We start from the raw sequence: 23,279 nt of genomic DNA on the forward strand, positions 1-23,279 counted from the left end.
GTCAGAAGTTTGCAGCTCTGAGGTAAACTTTTATTTCTTGGCTGACAGGACTTTTCACGCCCATGCTCCTCCCAGCACCTCTTCTCCTGCCCACGTAGTGGCAGCCTAGTCCAAAAGGTGCCACGGCCATAGGGGTTGGGGAGTCACTTCACATTCCAGGCTGGAGGAGTTGGGGGGGAGGGGCTTGGAGATACTCCCCCGCCACAACAAACCTTTGCCAGCATCAGGCCATGACATTCCCACCCCTATTCCTGCATCCTGGTGGGAGGCAGCAATACCTCCTTCCAGCTCTCCATGTCTGAGGGGCACGACCAGACAGGGCAAGCCACAGGCCCCCAGCTCCAGTGACGTAGTTCCCAATGCTGGCCCCTGCCCAGGTCACAACCCCAGCCCCCATCAAAGGGCAGCAGAGGTCTCTCCTCCTCCTTGGTCCTCAGCGTCAGACGGAGCCCTCCACACCAAGCAGGACAGAGGCAAAGCCAGAAGCAGCAGCGGTGGCAGAAAAGGAGCAGGCACCGAGACCGGTGGGCTGCTGGGCCAGCAGCACAGGGGCCAAAGGCTCTCCCGAAGTCAGGGCAAGCTGTCTGTCCATGCAGCTCTGGGGCTGGCCACTAGGTGGGCGTAGCAGGTTGTGAGACAGGTACTTGGACACCTTTCTGCCCAGATGCTGGGGGTTAAGAGGAGAGGAGAGGGGGAGTCATCAGGGAAGGGACACAGAAGCCAAGAAAAACCTGGGAAGATGGAGGAGAGGCCAGAAGAAATGGGGCTCATGCTGGGGGGTGCTGGGAGAGTGGGGCTGTCTAGAGAAGATGGGCAGAGAGGAGAAAAAAATGAGTCACAAAATTGAGTTAAGAGACTGACAAGGTGAATTAGGGGACTTGAGGCCTTGGGAGGCACATGGAATAGTAAGGGTTTGAGGGAGGGGATGCCCTTTGGGAAGCAGGTACCTAGCTGATACTTGTCTTTGGCTGCTGCCCGCTCCTTGGCATCAAAATACCAGACAGTGATGGCGTACCTGGGGACCAGAGCAGCCCCAAAGGGCAGTTAGAGATTACTTTTCTTCAATTCCAGCCACCGTATCCAGTGACACTAGAGTTCACCCTTCGGAGCCTGGTTCTGTTCCCATTTAGGCCCCTCTCAGCACCTCACCACTCCCTGGCCACTCCCGGGGTCTGACAAGTCTTTGTTGGCACAGAACGGGACACCTGAGCACATCCCCGCAAGCATGGGTCATACCTGGTGGCATAGGCTGGTTTCACCTCATGGGGGTTCCGCCGATCAGACCAGAAAATGAGCAACCGATCAAAGAGTGGCTCGATGTTGGCAACCACAGGCCGGCCCTCAGGGAAGATCTGCAGCAGGCCGCCATGCACCTGAGGGCAGGCCAGAGGATGAGGCAAGAGGCTGGCCGGTCCAGCCCCCACCCTCTGCCTTGCACTACCCTGCCCTCCGGAGCCTGCCAAGGGGATGTGGCAGCTGCACATATCATTCCCTCCCACCACTCAGGTTCTTAAAGTGAATGACAGCCCAGAGTCTGCATCACCATGGAGCCGGGGCAGGAAGCTACTCAAGACAGGAAATGGGATGGGGTAGGGGTGGGGGGGAGGGGAGGGGAGTGTTCCTTAGACCAGAGGTGAGGCAGACAGCACCATTCACCAAAGGGGGAGGGGGGGGTGCGTGCTGCCACCACATGGTCAGCTGGAGAGAAGGAGGTGCCATTTCCCAGGAAAAGCCAGCCAGCAGGCTAACTGCACTGCCCGGCTGTGGACTGAGAAGAGGAACGGGAGAATGCCAGAAGCTGAGCTGGGAGCGGAAAATGGAGCGATGCAGCCGCCTCACCCTCACCCCCTACCTTGACGTCCCAGTTCTGATTCAGGTAATAGATACAGGTGATGCAGCGGCCATCGCCATGGGGATTGTCAACATGCCTCACGTACCCCAGCCCGTTGCCTGGGTAACACGCCACCATGGCCTGGCAGAGACAGATGGAGGTGGGTTTACTGGGGCTAGGCAGCGATATTTGGGGAAGCAGCCATTACCTCCTCTCTTTCACCCCTCCGTGCCCCTTGTCTGTCCCCCGACTCCTCCAAGAGCTCCAGCCCCCAGACTTTCTTCTTTTCCAGCTAAGCCACCATCTACCAGAAACTTCAGCTCTTGGGCCTGATAACCCTCTCCCTGTACACACATGCCCAGAGCCTGGCACCCAGGTGGGGCTCAATGAGCGACTGAGGATTTTACTTAAAGATAAATTGACCCCCGCCCCTCTGAGACCTCTCAGTGGAATAAAACCAATTTAAATGTTTTCTGGTATGGAAGAATGTGGCCTACTGCTCTAGACCATGGTTCCTGACCTTGGCTTCAGAGTGGAATCACCTGGGATGCTGATGCCCAGGCCCATCTCAGAGGTTCTGAAATATCTGGTCTAAGGTGGAGGCTGGAAATTTTAAAGGTTCCCCCAAGTAATTCTAATGTGCAGCAATGCTGAGGACTGCTGCCCTTGACTACAAAGAATCCCAAGTTGTGTGTTTCCTACACATATGAAAAGGTACCCAAACCCTGTGTGTGACTAGAACCTGAAATCCAACTCCCACTCCAAGAATGACCTTGCTGGGTAGCCCCTGACAGTCCCATCATCTACATGGGCCTCAATGGCCTCATCTGTACTAAACACCTCCTCTGTTTACTGCCCTCTGACTTCAGAACTCTGGATTCCTGACCCCCACAGACCTAAGAGAAATCACTCCAGCTCTTGGCTTCGGTGTGTACAGGTCTAGCCACAGGGTTCTGACCTCCTCCCCCTGCTGGGTGCCATCCCCCTGGCCACCCTTGACCACATGGAGGCCTAGGGCCTGGCCACTCGGGGTGCCTGTTTCTCGTTAGGGAGCTGACAGAAAAGTGGATGTGGTGTAAGGAAAAGGGCCCAGGCATTCCTTCAGACCTAACTCCCAGGTTCGAGTCCCAGTGCTGCCACACGAGCTGTAACATCAAGCAAGAGACTTCACTTCCTTGTCTCAGGTCCCGCATCCATGAAATGGAGCTGATCAACTACCTCACAGGTATTGTGGGAAGCAAACAAGACAGATGTTTGGGCAGGCACCAAGCAAGGTACCTGTCACATGGAGAGCCAAAGCACAGACTAAAATGACGCTAAAAAGAAAAAAAAAAGTCCCTATCCTACCCTTTGCCCAAAGCCACTTGGGAGGACTGTGTAAGGCAAAAGGGGAGTACTGGCAGGCAGACCCTCCGGCTCCTTGGACCACCTGTCTCGACGCCTTGACCCACATTGGTGCCAGGCCACAGACCACCTGCTGATGCTCCCCACTAATGCTCAGCTACACCTGTTGGCCACAGCCCTGAAAGACAGCCCTGACCAGAAAGATTGGCATCTGCTGCCAAAACAGGAGCCTTGCCTAGCACTCTGTGGCAGGCCAGGCCGACTCAATCCTCAGCCTTCTTCCAACACATCACTCCCAGGGCTCAACCCAGCACGAATGGTAAACAGCTCTGCGTTAAACACGTGTCCCCAAAAGAGCACAGCGCCTCCCTGGGGAGGAGCAGCCAGGAGGGCTTCAGCTGGGTAAGGCCATCCAGCCGTGGGGAGCCATGCTTCTCTCTGGCAGCGCCAGGGTGAGACCTTGGCCCCCACACCCCTGGTTCAGGAGAACCTTCTTTGCACTACTCACTCCCTGCAAACGGGTCAGTGTTCTGAGCAACCACACCACTGGGAGGAAGAATGTGGCTACGTCCGGGTGGCCTGCCATCAAGCCCTCCCCAGACAGAATCCAAGCAGAGATTTTGCTGGTTCTGCACAAGGACGGGGTGAGGAAGGGAGTCCAGTGCTGTGGCCTCTTTCCCACAATCCATCCCCACACGGCAGCCAGAGACCCTTTTCTCCAGCTCTTCCTTGCTCAGATCCCTGTCAAGACCCCCACCACATTCCAAGAAAATACAAAATATAAATTGTGTATTTTCACAGCCTCAGCCTTCAAGGCCACCAACCTCACCTACCATCCCCATCACTCTGCTCCAGCACCTCGGGCCTCCTCACTGCTCTCACCAGACCAAGTTCAGCCACAAGGCCTCTGCGCCTGCCTGGTACACACTTCCCCTGGTCCTCCTTGTTGTTCACATCTCGGGTCCAAGGGCACCTTGAGTATCCGGCTGAATACACCTGGGCTGATCTTCCATTCTACCCTCTCAATGTGAAATCAGCACAAGTACTTGTTTACCTAGTACTGGCCTGACAGGCAGGCCCATGGAAGCCTCTGGGGCCGAGCTTGTCTCCCTAGCTCCCAGGCAGTAGCTGCTGACTGAAAGCACTCCTCTGGGTCTCAGGGACTCCAACCTGTCCGGCCCTCCACACCCTTACACAGGGTCTCCCACCACGCATGCAGGGACAGCGTCCGTATTCTGGTATGGAATGGGAGTCGTGCATGAAGACTGGCAACAGAAACAGGCCCTTTAAACTCCCACCGATCCCCCCACCCACCCACCCCCACACACACCATGGCCCCAGAGAAGCATCTACTTCCGCTCCTACCAGGGAAAAGGACAACAAGCAGAGTGACATGGAAGTCTGCTCCTCACCCTCCCATCTCAGGGAAGGGGTAGCTTGTGTCAGAGCCAGGAGACTTAAAGATTTAAGGGCTATTGGTGACAATGTGCCAAAAACCCCAACCCAAACACACAGAGTTAGAAACTGGGGAGTGAGACAGTCCACCTCCAAGCTGCTCTGAAAGGGACAAACCAAGCCAGCCAGGCCCGCCCTATGGTTCCCTGATGGCAGTCCTTGATGCCAGTGGGAGTCAACTCTCTCCCATCTGCAGGTCAACTGAGCAGAGAGACTAGAGAAAGTTGGGAGAACAAAACAGGAGTTCCACTCAAGAATGACCAACAGATGGGGTGCCTGAGTGGCTCAGTCGGTTAAGTGTGCGACTGTGGCTCAGTCAGTTAAGTGTGCGACTTTGGCTCAGGTCATGATCTCACGGTTCCTGAGTTTGACCCCCATGTCCAGCTCTGTGAGGACACTCAGAGCCTAAAGCCTACTTCGAGTTCTGTGTCTCCCTCTCTCTGCCCCTCCCCTGCTCACACTCTCTCTTTCTCTCTCTCAAAAATAAATAAACATTAAAAAAAAAAAAAAAAAGAATGACCAATAGGCAGATTGTTTCTGACGCCAGCCACACTGGTGATCTGTGCCCCCAACACCTCTGTGGCCACCCACCTCAGCTCACTCTTATTCCAAAGCCTGGGGAGGGAGGCCAGATGTTGCCCTTTGAAGGTAGGAAAGCCTGGAGTTGCTGTCTCACTGGGGCAGGGGAGGGTCTGAGAGGAACTCCAGTGATTGGGTTGGGTCCTCCCCTCCATTCTCAGTTGGCCTGGTTTGTTCTTACCTCCCAGAGCAACAGAAGTCACCCAAGACTAAAATAGTCCCAACACCCCCAGTCCCCAACCACATCCAAAGCACCAAAGGAGAAGAAATCGGCTCCCTCTACTTTCCCCTTCTCTCTTAAAACTGCCAAAGACTAGCTGGGGACTTAACTGATTTCTGTATCCTGTAGATGAGCAAACTGAGGCTCAGGAAAGCATGCTGCTCTGGGCCACTCAGCTCTCGTGGTCTCCCGCCCAAACTCCCTCCTATGAAGGTGGGTGACCTGGGGTGCAGGTGTTGAGGACCTTGTGGCCAGGGAGACTCCCACTCATCTCTCCTGCTTCGCAGGAGCAGAGCCTAGGGAAAGGCCTCCTCTGGCTCTCCAGCTATCAGGTAAGGGAGGAAGAGGAAGGAAGTAGGACAGGACAAGTTCCAGCTGGGTGGGGAGGATGCCGGCTTCAGCCCGGAGGGAGCCTGGATCCCTAAGCCAGCTCCAGCCAGTGGCAGAGCTGTACAGAGGCAGGACCCAGGATGGGATCAGACTGAAGAGGGAGACATCAGGAGCACAGCCTCATGCCCGCAGGGAAGCAAGCAGCCCCGCCACCAGCCAGGCATCACTGGCGTGCAGCAGGCACTCCCTACGAGGCCTTGTCCAGAAAGGCCCTGTGGACCAAGGTCTTCTGAAAAGCTCCTGACCCTAAGTTCCTGAACAGGCAGCTGGAGACACTGATGACTGCCCATAAACTCCACAAAAGAGCATTTTTCTTAAAAAAGGGTCTGTGGTTCTGACAGATTGTCAAAAAAGCCCAGGTGTCCAAAAAAAAAAAAAAAAAAAAAAAAAAAGGATTAACAACAACTACTCTAAAACAAGAAAAAGGTACCAAAAGACACAAAATAGAAAATCAAGAAAACAGATTAGGACCAACAGGAATGAAGAGATGGATAAACGAGACAGAAAGGATGAGGGGAGAGTCTAGGATGGGGAAGCACAGGAAAGGTGGAGGACAGGACCCCCATCTCCCAGGCCAGCACACAAGCAGACAGCGCCACCCTCAGGAAGCTGTCCTTGCTGCAGATGCCACAGCATGGCACAGGGGTACAATGGAGTCCAGCGCCAGCCAGGCGCAGCGGGCAGCACCTCCTCCCTCAGCCTGGCACTGGCTTCACCGCTGCCACCCTCCCCACTCTGTCTCCTGGTTCTCCTGCCTGGAAGACAGAACAGACGGACCAGAGACAGACAACAGGAGGGACTAGACAGACCAGGAGACGGGGATGGATGAAAAGATAGAGAAACAAGGAAAGAGAAAGTGCACAGATCCCCAACGTCCCCACATGGAGGCAGAGCCCAAAGCAAACTCCAACACCAACACTCCCCCCACTGGAGCTGTCTAAACCCTTCTGTGACCCCAGAAGCCGGTCTCCAAGCGCACAGGTACCCGATAGAGAAGCGTTGCCCCATCCCCCTCCAAGGCCCTTGCAGCCTTACCTTGGTGCGCCCGTTGATGACGTAGCCACCCAGGCGCCCAGCACAGTGGCGGATTACAGCATCCACGTGGGCCATGAGGACCCCGATGCTTCGGCAGCCTGGCTCGTGGCCTTCCACCCAGGCAATCTGGTCCCCGCGAATGCTGCGTGGCGGGATAGCCCGCTGGCTCACCAGCTGCCCGTCACGCAGGCGCCCACTCCGCTTCAGGGCCTCCACCTCGGCCAGCACACAGCCACCCAATGCTGCCCCCAGGAAGCTGTCCTTGACACAGATGCCATAGTACCGCATGCAGGGCACAATATAGTCCAGGGCCAGGCGCTCAGGCGTGGCGGGCAGCACCTCCTCCCTCAGCCCTGCGCTGGCCTCGCCACTGTCACTGCTGCAGCCCATCCCGCCCTCCCCTTCGGCCTCTGCCTCCCGGTTCTCCTGCTTGGCCCAGGACCGCTTGCTGGGTGCAGGGGCATCCCCGCCATCCTCTGCCCACTTCCGTTTGGGGGCCTCAGGCCGGGCACCCTGGGCCGCCAGTCGCTGGCACCCCTTGGTGACCAGTGCTGCAGCGCCCTCACTCTGTAGGGGCCGCAGCTCACCACCATCCTGCCCGCCTAAGCCCTCCCGCAGGGGGCTGGCTGTGGTGGAAGTGGCTGTGACCCTGGGGGTCCCGCTCCCCGCCGAGGCCTCACCAGGTGCTCCTGGTCGGTGGTAGGAGGGTAGCAGGGGACAGGGCAGGTAACTCTCCACCCCCATCCTGGCCCGGCCAGGCTCCAAGGGCTCTGACACAGAACCCGGCAACTGAGGGAGAGCCTGACTCAAGGGCTGCGGCTGGCACGGGCTGTCCATGGCAGCAGCGTCTTCATCCCCCGGGCATGGAGGGCACGGCCCGGGCCCATGGTGCCACCCTCCTCCGCCTCCGCCTCCTCCACTTGATGCAGCCGGGGGCCGGAACGGCTGAGCCTGGCGTGGGGCAGGATGAGGCAGGGCAGGCAGCAGAGGCTCTTCTCGTGCCCTGGGGGTGCTCGCTGGTCCCCAAGTCCTCTGCCACCCCTAGGGGCTTGGGAAAGGACCCGTCAGGGTGGCTGCAAGGGGGAGAGAGAAAAAACAGAATGTGAGAAGAGCTAGAGGCAGTCCGGCGGGGGGTAGCGGTGAGGAGTGGCAGGGGCAGTGGGGAGGAAGGCAGACTTGGCTACGGAGACCCCCCCCCCCCAAACACCAGGCCAAGTCGGGGAGAAGATCATGGGAACTTTGGGCGGGAGGGGGGAATCACGGAGAGAGAAGGCAGTGAGGGAGGCAGCCGAAGAGAGGAGTGAGACTGGGGAGATGACCCAAAGGCACAGGACTGCGGTGGGGGCTCGGACACAGAAACTGAACAGCAAGGAGAGAGGGGGCCTGGAGTAGAAAAGGAATACTGGGGCAGCAGGGAGCTCGAGAGTTGGAAACAAATACACAAGGTGGGGGGGACTCTGCCTGGGGATTCCAGGGACACACGGCGGGAACGTAAGGCTCCACAGACAGAGCAAACCGGGGAGTCCAGAGACAAAGAGAATGGGGGGGTCCAGAGACGGAAAAGCCGACCGGAGAGAAGCTGGGAGGGCGAGCCTGAGACGGCCGGACTGAACGAGGCGAAGGGGTCAACCTAAGCCCAACGAGAGGAAGCCAGCCGGCGGCTGACACACACCCAGACGGAAGGGAGGGCCTAAGACAGACAGACAGACGGAAGGCAGCCGCGGGAGGAGGGTCCACAACGACAGGGGGAAGGGCGGGGGAGGGGACAAGACAAGAGAGGGCGGCCCCTCCCAACCCCCTTCGGTGCGGGCCTCCCAGCTCGGGGCGCCGCAGGCGACGGAGGCCCGGCCCGTGGACCGCTCGGACCCCGGATTCCCTCCCCCCCACCTCCGCCGTCGGCCGGCGCGCGCTCTCCGCTCCCCCGCCCTCAACGGCCGGCACTCAACGCGCCCGGCGCGTTCCCTCCCCCACGCCCTACCCCCACCCTTCCCTTCCCGGGGTCGCAGCGCTCCGCCACGCCGGGCCGGCAGGCGCCCCCACACCTCGCTCGGCTCGCGCCCGCGCCCAGGCTCGCGCGCCCTCTGCGCCCCGCTCCCTTCCTAGCTCTCTCCTCACCGAGCTTTTTCCTCCGGCCTCGGCGCCGTCGTTTGTGCCAGCCGCCCAGCGCCGCACAGCGCGCCATACCCCGCCCCCACCTCCCGCGACGCTCCGCCCCTGCCTCGCCCGCTGGGCACGTGACCTCACCCGCTGAGGAGACCGTGCGTGCGCAGGCGTGAACCGCGCGGGGCGGAGCAAGGAAGTTCAGAACACCCTCCTGGAGGTAGGGGAAATGGGTCGGCCGCCAACGCGAGGCTCATTTGCGTACTGCACTCCGCCCCTTTTGCCCGGGAGGAGGAAGGGGGTTAAAAGGGCTGGATCGGAGAAAGGGGGGAGGGTTCTGCGGTAGGCCAGGCGATGTGGGAGGGGCATGCAAATAAGGTTGTTTACATAGGCCTGCCCACCCTCTCAGAGCCCAGAGCGCCGGAGAATGACGTGTAGCCGGGTCGGACAGTGGCATGCAAATGAGGTTATTTACATGGGCAGCCCCGCCTTCTCACCGCCCAAGAATAGATGTGATAAATGTCTGCACAGTTAGTTGGGAAATGTATGTAAATGCGCACATTAGTAATCTACTTAAGTACCTTCTATAACGGAGGGAAAGAAGTGCAGAACGCCCCTGAGAGAAGAGAGAGCGGACTGGAAGGGATGTGTGCCAAAATATGATCCGCTTCATCCTGCCTCTTCGGGACAATTGTGGGCAACCTAGGAAGGCTACGCAGAGAAGACATTTGTCTAACAGCCTTGGGTCTATGAACATTTTGGGCGACCCTGCCTGGAAAGACTATGCAGATAAGGTCATTTAAATACCCTGCCCCCTCCACCATTGCCAGGGCAGACGGGGGTTTAGGGGCTCAGGCCTGCCCTCTGAGTGGGTTAGTGCTGACCTGGGGATGGCAGAGAAATTGGGAGGGTCTCAGGGGGCTGCACCTGTCCCTGGTTTTGTCAGTTCACCAGGACGCAGAGAGATATACACCAGTCTCAAGTATGCAAGGGTCAGGGTTGCACAAAGGCCCACAAAGCCTTTAGGGGCATACTCAGGGTTCATGGTCACACACGGGTGTATCAAAGATGCCAAATTCACACTAAGACAAACACACCTCAGGGGCATACATACACAGTCACACACGCAATAGTCAGACACTGCCTGGAACTTTCAAGCATCAAACACACGTAGGTTTCACCTACAAACCTGAATTTTCATTCCCCGGCATTGGTGCCAAACACCACCAGCCTCATGGATACAATCACTGAGGACACAAAGCAGTCACAAGCAACAGTGTCACACACAATCAGCACACATTCCTACAGATGCCATCACACACCCATCACACACATCACAAACACAAGGACATCAGTGCTACACAGGTGGGCCTCCAGCATGCCTTGTCACAACAAGTGCAGTGAGAAACCCCCCTCCACAGCAAACATCTGAGTCATGGTGTACCCCCACATCATATCCAAACCACAAACATGACCCCCAAACACGTGGTTCTTCCATCAGGGACCTCTTCTGTCTCCCCTCCCTCCCCATCACCCCAAAATAACGGAGGCCAAGACACAGGTGTAAACAATGCTTTATGGAGGTGGAGTAGGGACTGAACAGGCCTCCAGGCAATAAATAACACATACTCGCAATGGCAGGGCCAGGCGGGGAGCTGGGGCCAAATGCCCTGGTCTCAGGCTTTGGGAACTCTTAGAGTATGGTTAGGGTTTCAGGGGGGACAGGGGTTAGCCAAGACAGAGGAAGCAGCAGCAGGTACGGATTCCCCCTTCCCCCGTGGCTCAGTCTTGCCCCTCAGCCAGGCCCCACCAGGCCAGGGAAGGGGGATAGGTGGCGGGGCAGCTTCTCTGGGGCCAGGACAGGTGAGGGGCTCTGCCTCCCAGGGCCTGGGGCTAGGCCCCAGCCAGAGGGCAGGGCTGGTCCTGGAGAACAGGTGAGCTGAAAGAAAAGTGTGTGGTGAACTACAGGGATCCTCAGTCTGTCCAGCCGGTATCTCTGCCTCATTTCTGGGTATCTTCCTGCCCTCCTATCTGTGTCTGTCTGCCCATACCTTTCTTTTTCTCCCAAAGTTCCTACATTTGCCGTCTGATTTTCTGCAGGCAATTTGGAGCTATCTCTTTGAGGGTACTTGTATCTCCCTATTTATCTGTCTCGGAGAGCTGACCCCTGGAGTCTATAGAGGAGTATCTCAATATCTAAATTTCGCATCCCACCTTTGTTATCTCTGTGTTCCTGGATCACCGTGGCTCATTCCAGTGTTTTCCAAACTGAACAGCCGCATTTGGTTAGTGGTTGTTGCTTCAGCTACAGATAGCATTACCTGGGAGCTTCTAGAAATCCGGAAATCACTTCAGAGTCTCTGGGGTGAGGCCCAGACATCAGTAGCTTTTAAAGCTCTCCAGGTGATTTTAGTGTGCGGCACTGCATGAGTGGGCTGGGAAATCAGTTTGGTGGGCCTTGGCCAATTTGTCAATGAACGAATAAAATAGAATAGAGAATATCAGGGGGCGCCTGAGTGGCTCAGTCGGTTAAGCGGCCGACTTCGGCTCAGGTCATGATCTCGTGGTCCGTGAGTTCGAGCCCCACGTCGGGCTCTGTGCTGACAGCTCAGAGCCTGGAGCCTTTCAGATTCTGTGTCTCCCTCTCTCTGACCCTCCCCCGTTCATGCTCTGGCTCAAAAATAAATAAACGTTAAAAAAAAATTAAAAATAAAAAAAAAGAATAGAGAATATCAGAGTACATCACGTGTAATAGGAATATTGGTCCACAGCGACAGCAAACAGATTGCTGGGTGTCAGAGGCTGGGAGGATTGGGGAATGATTGCCTAATGAGCACAGGGTTTCCTTAGGGTAATGAAAATGTTTTGGAACAAGACAGAGGTGGTGGTTGCACAATTTTGTGAATGGACTAAGTGCCACTGAATGGTGCACCTTAAAAGGGCTAAATTTAGGTCATGTGAATTTCACCTCCATCAAAAAACATTAGTGCTAGGAAAGTGTTTCAGTCTTCTATGTGTGTGTGACTGTATTAGATCAAAGTATACAATTGATTTCCTCCTGCAGACTGCAGTCAGTAACATCTGAAAAAGCACTGTCTTATTACATTTGATTCACTGAGGGTAAACACTGAAATGGATGCTATACTAAGCCCGAGGGTGAAGAATACACACCCATCCATTTCTACACAGCCCGACTCTTTAAAATGGATAGTGAAAAGAAAAATAATTCACAGCCCTCATTTATCGAGTCTCCACTAAGTGTCAGGCCCTGTTCTAAGGACTTTACATGGATTAATGTAATTAATCTTCACAAAACCTACGTGAGGTAGGTACTATTATTAGCCCCAATTGGAAGGTGAGGCAACCAAGGCCCAGAGATGTTAAATAATTTGCCCAGTGTCACACAGATAGGAAGTGACAGAGTCAGTTTAAACACAGGCAACCTGGCTGGGGAATCTCTGATCTGTCACCTCCCTCCCTTCTCAGATGGGGAGGACAAATACAAACAATAATGATCAAGTATTCAGACTGAATGCTTTAAAAAATAGGGGGCAGTTGTGAGACCACTCAGCTAGAGGCAGTGACCCCATCTGGGAAGCTGATAAAGGTGTCCTGCAGCAAGAGTCGTTTTAGCAGAAAGCAGATGAGTGGCATCTGGCCTAAGAAAGGAGCCTGGAGGACAGACAGGCACACCTAACCGAGGCACAGCAGAGGCAGAGGCATGGAAGGAAAAGAATTTTCTGCCCTAAACACTCACCCTTGACTCCTCTCTTTCAAATGCCATATCCATTCATCAGGAAATTATGTTGGCTCTGCTTCAAAGTATACCCAAGGTCTGAGCACTTTCCGCCCCTCAGCCACTCTGGAGCTGCCAATAGTGGGAGGTGGGGAGCAGGGGTGGGTGTGAAACACAGGGGTAATTGGCAAGACAGACACCCTCCCAAAGAGGTGAGGATGGGACCTGATCCTGTAGGATCCTGCAAGCCCGGCAAGGAGTCTGGACCAACCATAGGGGAAGTGAGGCTTGCTGGAGGAGGGGGAGGCGGTCAGAGGTGGTGTTCCTGGCAGAGGGAACAGCATGAGCAAAGAGCCAGAAAAATGGAAAGAACTTCGGTGTGGCTGCGGTGGCCTGAGTGCTGGGGAGAGGTGTGAGCTGAGGCAGGAGAAGCTGGCGGAGGCAAACACCAGGCTGGGAGCTTCAGCTTGGTCCCACGAACCCTGGGAGCCACGGGTGGTTTTAAACAGGGGAGGGACAGGATCAGATGTGTGCTTTAGAAAGACCCAGTGGCTCCATCAAGAGGGTACAAGACTGGAGACAGAGACCAGGGAGGATACAAAGCTATCCACGTCTCAGTCCCTCCTCCCCCCCAACCCTGGTCCTGTCCACCATCTTCTCTCAGCTTGACTTTGCAGTAGCCTCCTCACTGGTCTCTCAACAACCACCCCCGCCCACCCCCTTCTCTCCCCTATATGCAGCCAGAAGGACCCTGGGAAGACCTGAATCAGGTCCTGTCCCTTCTTTGCTCGGAGCCCTCCTGTGGCTCCCATCCCACCCAGGGTATAACCCAGAGCCACCTCAACAGCCAGGCCCTACCTGATGATCTCCTTCCCCTGATCCCTGACCTCATCTCCTACTTACCGCTCCCAGCCCTCAATACACACACATACTCCACTCCAGCCACACTGGCCTCCATGGACTTCCTCATCCAGGCCAGGCATGACTTACCTCAGGGCCTCTGCACTGGCTGTTCTCTCTGCCTAGAACATTCTTCCCCCAGGGACCCATATGACCCTGTCCTTCTCCTCCTTCAGGTCTTTGCTCAAATGTCACCTCCTCAGTAAGGGCTTTCCCACATCATCATAAAACTCCACTCCTTACCTCCCCACCCCAACTTCCTTGCTTTATTTTTCTCCATAGCTCTTATCTCCTTAACTACAATATCATTTTCTTATGTGTCTTGATTATTGTCTGTCTCCTCCCCAGAGCATGTTGGCCCTGCGAGGGCAGGAATTCTCTAGCCCACTGCTCAAACAGGACCTGGCACACAGTGCACACTCGATAAATATTTGCCAAATGGGTGGGTCGGAGATCCAGGGCAGCAAGGTGGTGGTGAGATGGAGAGGACATCCCTGAGGCCAGGATGATGGCTCCTTTCACTAAACCGTTTTTGCGTCTCTCTTTTCTCACCCTGGTTTTCTTGTCACCTCTCCTTTTCTGTGTCTCCGTCTCCGCTCCGTATCCCCCCCTTGCCAGGACACCACCCCTGCCGTCCCCAGGCCCTGGGCTCCCACCTGGCTCCGGACGTCTCAGCAGCCACAGGGCTGAGGGGCCACGGCCTGGGCACTCCGAGGCTGCCGCAGCTGGCGGAGGGATGCGTCCCCATACTGAATGCCTGAGCCCATCCTCTCGGGGTCGAGCTCACCTGGGGGGCAGGGGAGAGGTCAGGACTTGTTCCCCAGAGACCTCTGGGCCCTGCCTTCTACTCCCACTCCCACTCTGGGCAGTCAGGGGCCTCACCTGAGTCGATCTTGTTCAGGATGGTGCGGGCACACTTCAGGAAAGCCTCCTCCACGTTCTCACCCGTGAGGGCACTAGTCTCCAGGAACATTAGCTCTAGGGGGCAGGGCCTGGGTCAGTCCCCAGCCTCCCCTTGACTCTGACCTGCCATCTCTCATTCTGCCCTCACTCCAGGCCTCTGTTGTCCTGCTGTGAAGGGCCACCTCCCCAGGTTCCCGCCTACACACCTCTTCCCCTAGAAAGTTCTCTCTGACCTTCCAGCAGGACCAGGTGCCCCACCCTGGGCTCCCAGGGCCCCCCTGTGTCTCCCCTATCCCAGCCCTGACCTCTCTGGGCTGTCATTATCTGCAGAGGGTGGTGTCCCCTTTCCCCACCCACTAACGGTGAGCCCACGACAACTGGGCCCAGGGTGTCTTTCACACTCTGTCCCCAGCACCATCTAGGACAGGCCCAGGCCCACCACAGTCGACCCTTCAGCCACATGACAAGGCCGCACAGAAAGTAAGAGCCAGGACTCAAACCCACATCTTTCTCATGGCAAGACATCCTCTAAACCTGGAAGTTACAAATTGGGGAACATGGAGACAGACCCTGAGCCAGTAGATGTTTGGCCCACACGAAGTTTTCAAGTGAGTTTATACTTGCACACCTTTTGCTGTGGCTGTTGGTCCTGTTCACGCCCCTAACACTGGTGCCTGCTAACCTGGGGTCTGCCCTGTCCTATCTCTCTTATTCACAAAACAGGCCTGGCCCCTCGGGCCATCGAAGTTTGCAGCCCCCACATTATACCAATACCCTGCACTGGCCAAAACCTTCTTAGCAGCCAATGTTCCTCAAGAGGCCGCTGTGCGGTGGGCTCTCCATGGACCAAATCCCTTGAGCCATCCATCACGTACTATGTTGAGACAGAAAGGCCGTGACTCCCACTTGTCAGATGAGGAAACGGGACCAGAGTGGTGGCACAGCTCACATGTGGCAACACTTGAATTTGAACCCAGACCTCTAAATCTCCACATTCTCTTGCTGGGCATAGCTGCAGATGGCCGGGAGGCCTGCAGGCCTGCAGGGACTGCCCCTGCTCCTCTGCTGAGCACCCCCTGCCCCCCGCCACTGGCCCACCACAGGACCCTCACCGTTCTCCTGGGCAAAGCGGGAGGCCTCCAGGAAAGTGACCTCACGCTCCGGGTCCAGGTCCTTTTTGTTGCCACAGAGGATGACCACGATGTTGGGGCTGGCCAGCGTGCGGGCATCCGTCAGCCAGGCAGCCAGTGAGTTGTAGGTCTCCCGGCTATGGAGAAGGGAGACAGGAGGGAGGCAGGCACAGGACAGGGGCTCTGCCCAGGCCCTGCCCCACCCTCTCCTCTCCCTGTACCCACCTGGTGATGTCATACACCAGCAGAGCTCCAGCCGCGCCTCGGTAATAACTCCGTGTCACCGACCTGTGGGGCCAGGGGGACCCAGTCACCCCCGAGGCTGGGGTCTGCCCTGAGATTGCCCCCCTCTGCGGAGAGAGACTGGTGGTTCGGAGGCCCCCCCTTCACTGCTGGCCCATCCCCCAAAAGCTGGCAGTGGTCTGGTCTCGCCACAATTTCTTTCTTTGTCTCCCTCAATCTCTGTCTCCTTTAGCTGTCTGTCTGTCTGTCTGTCTGTGTCTTTCTGTATGTCCTCACTGGTCTGTGTCTTCCTGTTCGTCTCTCTTGCGTGTGTATGTCTCTCATTCTCTGTGTCTCTCTGTCTCTGTCTGTCTCTGTGGCCCTGGTTCTCTCACCCTCACTCTTGATTTCTCATGCGTTCATTCATTCACCTCCCCTTTGCCCAGGCCTGGCCACATGCTCTGCAACTACATCCGCTTGTCCCTCTCCCACTGTGGCCGACTGTATGCATCTCCCAGTCACCTGTCTGGGTCCCTCTGGAACTCAGGCAATCATTCCACGAGCGTACACTGAGCACTTACTGCAAACCCAGCACAAGCCGCACACCCTTCACCTTCTCTGTGTCTCCCACACAGTGGATCTACACGCCAATATTAACGTAGCAGCGACGACGTGCTGGCCTGGGACCACACTTCCTCATGGATTGGGTTCCCTCATGTGTCTCCTCTGTCTCTGTATCTCAGATTCAGGGTTTCTATGCATCTCCCACCTTTTCTGCAGCCATTTCCTGAAGACATGCTGTGCACTGAGCCCTACACCTTTCTCTCCCCCCCCCACCCCCCGCCCCAAAACACATCCATTTCTCTGTCTCTCTGGCTCTGCCTGTCCCACCCTCCCTGTCTCTGGCTCTGACCTGCTTCTCTTTGTGTCTCTTTATCACCCTTATCTTGCTCTTCTGCTCAGTCTCTGTCTCTCTTTCTCTGTCCCTTTCGGAGTGTGTATATCTCTTTCCAGTTTCCCTTTCTCTTTCAATCTCTCTTTTTTCCATCTCTACCCCTTGCCCCCAACCTAAGCACCTCTCCTGGGGTGCCAGTGTCCATCCCTCCAGCCATATGGGTCTATCTATCGCTGTCGCTCTAGGGTCTGTTGGTCTCTCCCTTCACTAGGCTTCTTTCTCAATGTCATTTTCTCTCTCACTGTCTCTGCTCTCTCTCCAGGACTCCTGCTCTCTCTGGCTAGAGGTAACTGTAAGCAGTCTCTGTCTCTCTCCCTCGACCTTGCCTGCCCTCTCAATGTCTCCTGGCTCCTGTCATATCTCCAAGTGATTCTGCACACACAACCCCCCCTCCCCCGCCCCCATTTTCTTTCCTCTGTCCTCTGCCCGCCCCCTCCCTTGGGAGTCCAGGCCACCTACCGAAACCGCTCCTGGCCGGCTGTGTCCCAAATCTGTAGCTTCACAGTCTTCCCACCCACGTTGACCACGCGAGATCCAAACTCCACGCCGATTGTGTGGTTGGAGTCCTGTTTGACTGGGAGTGGGAGAGAGAAAAGAGGCAGTGCAGGGGCTCAGAAGATTCCCTGTCCTCCAAGTCCTCCTCAGCCTGTACAAAACCATTCTCATTGCAGGGGTGACTGAGGCTCAGGGAGGGTCTAGCAAAGAATACATACCAAGGCAAGGACCAGGCAGCCAGCACTGGAACTGTACCTCTGGCCAGCCCTGCCCCTGCCCACGTCATGCCCATGCCCACAGTTCAGTGATCCGGGGACCATTCCCAGAAACTCACACTTATTCTCAATGAACTGATGAAGGAGACATGATTTTCCAGTTCCTGCGCTGCCAATCACCAGGAATTTGAAGAGGAAGTCTGGGCAGGTGGAGTCAAAATCAGGAAAACCCATATGGAGAGAATGATACAGGGCAAAAGATGGAAACCAAGAGACCATCACAGTTATAAGGAGACAAACAGACACAGGCAGAATCAGAGCAATGGGTAAGAAGGGTAACAGACAACTTTTATATAGAGCTTACTACATACCAGGCACAGTTTTAAAGTTCTTTACTTACGTCAACAGCTTGCTTCATTCTCAGAAAAACTCTATGAGGGAAGTATACTAACAATCATCCCCATCTTCCAGATGAGGAAACTGAGGCCAGAAAAGTTAACTGGCTTGCCCACAATCCCACAGCCAGGCAGAACAGGGATTCGAACCCAGGTCAACTGACTCCAGAGTTCAAAATCTTACCTACTATGTTGTGAACACCTCTTGAAAGCCATCTTGAAATCCTACCCTTCACAATTTTACCTTCTACCACTCTCTCATTCACTCTGCTCTAGCCTCTAGACTGAATAGGCCTTCAGTCTATTCCCTAAAAATGGCAAGCTGGTTCCCACCTCGGGATCTTTGCACTTGATCCCAATGCTTTTCCTTTATTTGTTGAAGGAATGTAGTAGCTCCTTCTGACTCTTAAAACAGTGCTCTTTCTATCGCACCCTGTCCTCCCACCTCCAATTCATCCCTTCATCCAGAGTTTCCAATTCTCAGCCCCTCCTTCCCAGGCCCAAGGCCCTGCCCCTATCCTCAAGTTTAAGCCCCACCCCTTGTCACTAGTCCCTCCCACCTCCTAATTCAAGGACAACTCATCCCCAACCCCATTCCAGACCTCTCAAGCCAGAGCAGTCCCAGGGTCCACAGCATCCCCTCAGGATTCTCCTAGCCCACCCGGCTCGACCCCTGCCATTCACAGTCAGCCCCACCCGATCCACTCAGGCTCCGCCCTGACACATTAAGGCCCACCCTTTCTCTCAAGGCCTGCGCAGATCCACCAGGACTGGCTACCTCAAATCCCGCCCCAGATCTATTTAACCCACACACCAGACCCTCAGGCTCCGCCCAAATAGATGGAGCTCAGCCTCAGACCCACTAAACCCCTCCCAGTATCCACCAGGCCCTGCCCCATACCAGACCCCGCCCCCTGGCACATAAGGCTCCGCCCCATTCCCCAAAGGCCGCATCCTCTCTGGGCCCAGACCCCAGACTCCGGCTTCGGCACACCACCCTCACCGTAGGTCTCGGCCATGACTCGGTCGCGGCCGCTTGGGGCCGCAATATGGCGCCGCGGCCGCGCCTGCTCCTCGGCTGGCAGCCGCTCCACTCCGGCTGCAGCCCCGGCTCCTTCCTACTCCCGGGGCCGGCGCCGCCACTTCCGCCTCCACCCCCCTACGGCGCGACCCGCTAGGGCTGCGGGATACCAGGCCACGCTGCCCAAAGGCAGGGATTGGCGAACTCGACGGCCAGGAGGCGGGACAAAAAGCACGGATTGGAGGCGTGAGAGGGGGACGTGCCGAGGGAGGCGGGATTAAGACGAGCGATTGGCTGAGCAAGTGGGAAGGTACCGTACGGAGGTGCTTAGCCGAGCTGAGAAACGGATTTGGTCAGGAGTACGGGTGCAGAGTCGAGACTCCAGATTGGGTAGGAGCGGACCTGGGGGCGGGGACACAGCTGCAAAGAAGGGGCATGGGCAGAATTGACAGAAAGACCCCGAAGAAGAGCGGGTAATGAGCTGGCAAGGGCTCTTTCTGACCTCAAACGCAAGGATGAAAATTGCGGGAATACGCGCAGGCTAACCTCCCACCTCCCTTTTCAGATGATCTTCCATGAAAACCTCTATTCTGCGATTTATGTCTTCCTCATGGTCTGATTGGCTCATTCCCAATAGTTCAACTCCCTTCCATTGGTCTAGAGAGGACACTACAACCCGCAACCGGGATGTTCAGGTTATTCCACCTTCTCATTTGCTTGTGTGTGATATCTAAGCTTAGGTGCCCACCTCCAGTACCCAGCTTGGAGCAAAGAGCTTTTAGTGAGTGGAACTCTGCCTAGCAACCACTGACGTTACCACAGTCAGTGGGTTGACTGGCCAAATTCAGAAACCTGGGGAAACATTTCCTTTGTTACCCACCCCCCCAACCCACCCCCCCTCCGCCGCCCCCACATAAAGACCACAGAGACCCGCAGTTTGCACTTGGCTGATATATTTGCATAAAGCCGGGAAGGAAAAAAACCCAGCAGGGACAGTGGTAGGCTGAACTCACTGGCAGTAGAAATCCCATTTCTGAAAAAGAGAAAGGGAAAACAGTGGGGAGAAAACCAGCGGTCACACCACAAAGGATCTAGCGGTTTTAGCAAAAGCTGTAGCAGCAGGGGCCAGGTTTGGCCAAACACATGCTATGCAAATTAGCCCAGAGCCCTCTAATCTGCACCGCTCAACCTGACATAGACTTAGAAATCCCTCTGCATTTTACAAATGAGAAAACCAAGGCACACAGCTAGGCAGCCGGGGAGCCAAGGGTAGGAGGATCATTGCCCATCATCACAACCCAAGAGTCCCCCCTCCAGATCCCTGCCAGCCCCCAAGAGACTCACATCTGTCTTCACATCAATTTTGCCAGGTTTCAGGGTCTGGTCTTCACGTACGACACTACTGGGGAAATAGCCCAGACGAGCAGCTAAATCTCCATAGTAATCTCCCTGAACCTGGGGAGGAAGGATTAAAAGCCAGGGTCCGGAAAGATGGCAAACTTATTCCTGCTGAAGACCTTTGTACATTTTTTCTTCCTGGTCTCCAGATGGCTGGCTCCATCCTTGTCACTCAGATCTCAGCCTCGAGGCACTGTGTGGATGCCCTCCCTGACCCCCTGATGTAGTCACCCAAGTCTGTACTAATTCTCAGAGGAGCATATATTTGCTGATGTTTTTTGATGGCTTGTCCCTTTCCATTAGAATTAAAGGGATCATTCGCTGTTCTTTCTTCAGTGTCCGTAAGAGACTAGCACCATATAGTTAGTTCATGCCCTATAATTGCTCAACAAATTAAAAATCAAGATCACAATACCCCCTCCCCCTGCCAAACTATTTCAGTCCACCGCTTCAAATTTTCCCTTTAGGTGGAAAATTAGGGTGTACTCCCACCCCAGCCCCATACCCTTTCCTCTTCTGTTCTCCCAAGACTCACGCTGCCTCCCCAGAAGAGCCGCCCTCGGCCCTTCAGCTTGGAGAAGACGTACACGACTTGGCCCCTGTGTATGGTCAGGAAACGGCAGTCGGGGGCCACGTAGTCTTGCAGGGCCACAGCCATGGAGATGGGGTCTGGGGGAGGAATAGAAGAGAATGACAGCACCCTCCACACAGGCTGGCAATCCAAGCCCCCAGTCCTCCACCCCCCACCCCCCAACTCTTACAGCTGCATTCCTCATCAGCACACAGCTTGCGGTCAGCCAGCTTGGGCATGGCGCGACCCCCGACACTAGGCCCTGAGAAGGCAGACAGCAAAATGATGACACCAAGGAACACTGGCGACCCAGCCATGGTGGACTGTGAGCAAGAGAGTGGCCAGGGTGGAAGTGGGGTCTCCAGTTTCCTCCTGCCCTCCCTCTCCCCAGCAGCACAAGGAAACTTGTGTTCTTGGTCTCGTCTCCGCCCTTAACCAGTCCCAAATTTCATCCACACCACCTAGAGGCTGCTACCCAGCCAGAACCATTTCAAGGACAGGGTGAGGGCTGCCCGCCCAAGGAAATACCCAAATAGGCCCAAAGCAGCCCAGGCCACTCCAGGTGCCAGCCACCCCCCTGACAACCAGAGGCCCGGACAGGCAGGTTGAGCTATTCGATTCCATCTTGAGTCCACTTGGGTACCTGGGCCCCTCCAAGAACAGAAACAGGGAGCCAGTACAGAAAACTACCTTGGAATTTCCTGTAAAGGACAGAACAAGGCAGCCCTTTGATTCCCAGGAACAGCCCCCACTCCGAAGGACCAAGTATTACATGCCAGGCCTTACTTAGGCTAGGCAACGCTCTACCATAACCACTATTTGTCCTCACAAGCCACTTCCCGAATGGGTGACCTGGGCTCAGCTATTTCTCCTCGCTTTTCTCCTCTGTAAAATAGGGACAATGAAAGCTAGCAGTCCTTTAAAGAGCACTCACCACATACATTTTTATTAACTCAAATGGACACTCTCCATCACCTCAAGAGGGCTGTTATAACCCCACTCTGGCCAGCAAGCAGAGGGGCCAGATTGGGGTCCAGGCCCATACCCGTCACTTACTCAGCGTGGAGTTGTCAGTTGTCAAGAGAAAGCGGTGGGAGATTTGAACTCAGGTCTCAACCTCTAAAACTGCCCTTCAAATAGATCCACGGACCAAGATCATTCTCCTGAGTGGCCATCTCTGTCCCCAGGCATTCTCACCTTTGGCCTCAAGTCCAAACTTCCATGAGGGGGAAGTAGATTGGGCGCATATGGGCATGGGGATGGGGAAGAATCCACGTGGCACGAAGCCTGGACTGACTATCTCTATGCACCCAACACCCATCACCACAACCGTGGGAGAAACCACTGTGCTCAAATGTCCCCTCAAACGACTGGCTTTCCTTGATCACCCAGGACCGTTCCCCAGCCCTTCTGCCCCACCACCCCCGTCGTTTGTACCAAAAGTGTTTGCAGTTAGCTCATCTGTTTCACTCACCACTGCATGTCCTGTCCCAAGAACAGTATCTAGCACATGCCAGGTACTCGGCAAGCATGTGCTGAATTTATGGTGTTTACTAAGTGCCTGGCAGTGGGTGTGCGTGTTGGGGGCAGTGGCGAGTACCGACAATACCACAGTATTAACCTACAGGAATTCTCCCCTCGCACAGGAAGAAAATGAACCTTAGAGTGGGGACATCAACGACACAAGGGAGCAGCTAAGGAGTCCACCAGGCAGACAACAGAAACCAGGACCCGCTGATCACAGAACCCGTGGTCACCGGTGTGGTGGGCGAGGTGTTTGCATTTGTCTACAATACTTGCCTCTTAGTGAAGACAATCCCCTTCCCCTTTCAGATCCTATGAGCACAAAGACTGTATTTGGTGCTGTGAAGTCTTCGCTGCAAATGCTGATGTTCCTCTTTAATAGAAAGAGCAGAGAAGTACCTGGGGGAAGCTCAGTCGGTTGAGCATCTGACTCTTGAGTTTGGCTCAGGTCATGATCTCATGGTTTGTGAGCTCAAAGACTGCATTGGGCCTCTGTGCTGACAGCACAGAGCATGCTTGGGATTCTCTCCCTCTCTCTCTCAAGATAAATAAACATATAAATAAGTGAAAATTTAAAAAGAGCAAAACAGAAGCAGGCTTGGGCTTAGAGCCTTTGCAGAAGATATCCAAACAGAACATTGTCTTCCTGTATTTATTTTTGTGGTCAATTTTCTACTTCTGGCAAAGGATTTAATTTTTCTATCTATATGGCATGAATAAGGGTCTTATGCGATTTATGTATGTTTTTTAGTCAATTACAAATTTCCGGGGGTGGGGATCTGGGTGGCTCAGGCTCAGGTCACGATCTCACGGTTTGTCAGTTCGAGCCCCGCATCAGGCTCTATGTGGACAGCTCAGAG

General features: G+C 55.3%; 3 protein-coding genes and 1 long non-coding RNA gene across 6 annotated transcripts; 1 reads left to right on the top strand and 3 right to left on the bottom strand.

Annotated features, from left to right (window-relative positions):
* Positions 1-8: 8 nt before the first annotated feature.
* EGLN2 (egl-9 family hypoxia inducible factor 2) lies at positions 9-7,691 on the bottom strand. The gene is made up of 5 exons (XM_060651177.3): positions 6,855-7,691; positions 1,853-1,972; positions 1,237-1,373; positions 948-1,015; positions 9-667 (listed from the first exon to the last, which is right to left on the bottom strand). Exons 1-5 carry the CDS (start codon positions 7,689-7,691, stop codon positions 612-614), a joined length of 1,218 nt encoding a protein of 405 aa, XP_060507160.2. The 3' UTR covers positions 9-611.
* Positions 7,692-7,818: 127 nt separating this feature from the next.
* Positions 7,819-19,052, bottom strand: RAB4B (RAB4B, member RAS oncogene family). Of its 2 annotated transcripts, none has more exons than XM_060651180.2 (8): positions 18,909-19,052; positions 17,630-17,710; positions 17,260-17,374; positions 15,849-15,911; positions 15,606-15,760; positions 14,473-14,568; positions 14,247-14,377; positions 7,819-7,927 (listed from the first exon to the last, which is right to left on the bottom strand). In XM_060651180.2, the coding sequence occupies exons 1-7, from the start codon at positions 18,922-18,924 to the stop codon at positions 14,262-14,264; spliced, it is 642 nt and encodes a 213-aa protein (XP_060507163.1). In that variant the 5' UTR covers positions 18,925-19,052; the 3' UTR covers positions 7,819-7,927; positions 14,247-14,261. The 2 variants fall into 2 exon arrangements, with proteins under 2 accessions (XP_060507163.1, XP_060507162.1); XM_060651179.3 differs by lacking the exon at positions 7,819-7,927 and adding an exon at positions 10,513-10,893 and having other exon boundaries at positions 18,909-19,051.
* A 72-nt stretch (positions 19,053-19,124) lies between these two features.
* Positions 19,125-22,817, top strand: LOC144614547 (uncharacterized). Its single transcript, XR_013552351.1, has 3 exons — positions 19,125-19,236; positions 19,492-19,621; positions 22,542-22,817. It is a non-coding gene; the product is annotated as an uncharacterized LOC144614547 (long non-coding RNA).
* On the bottom strand, positions 19,864-22,546 carry MIA (MIA SH3 domain containing). 2 transcript variants are annotated; one of them, XM_060651182.2, is made up of 4 exons: positions 21,086-22,546; positions 20,860-20,993; positions 20,271-20,381; positions 19,864-19,959 (listed from the first exon to the last, which is right to left on the bottom strand). In XM_060651182.2, exons 1-4 carry the CDS (start codon positions 21,210-21,212, stop codon positions 19,936-19,938), a joined length of 396 nt encoding a protein of 131 aa, XP_060507165.1. In that variant the 5' UTR covers positions 21,213-22,546; the 3' UTR covers positions 19,864-19,935. The 2 variants fall into 2 exon arrangements, with proteins under 2 accessions (XP_060507165.1, XP_060507164.1); XM_060651181.2 differs by having other exon boundaries at positions 19,902-20,381.
* Positions 22,818-23,279: the final 462 nt, after the last annotated feature.

This window comes from Panthera onca, chromosome E2, assembly GCF_046562875.1.
Source record: "Panthera onca isolate mPanOnc1 chromosome E2, mPanOnc1 haplotype 2, whole genome shotgun sequence".
Taxonomy (NCBI): domain Eukaryota; kingdom Metazoa; phylum Chordata; class Mammalia; order Carnivora; family Felidae; genus Panthera; species Panthera onca.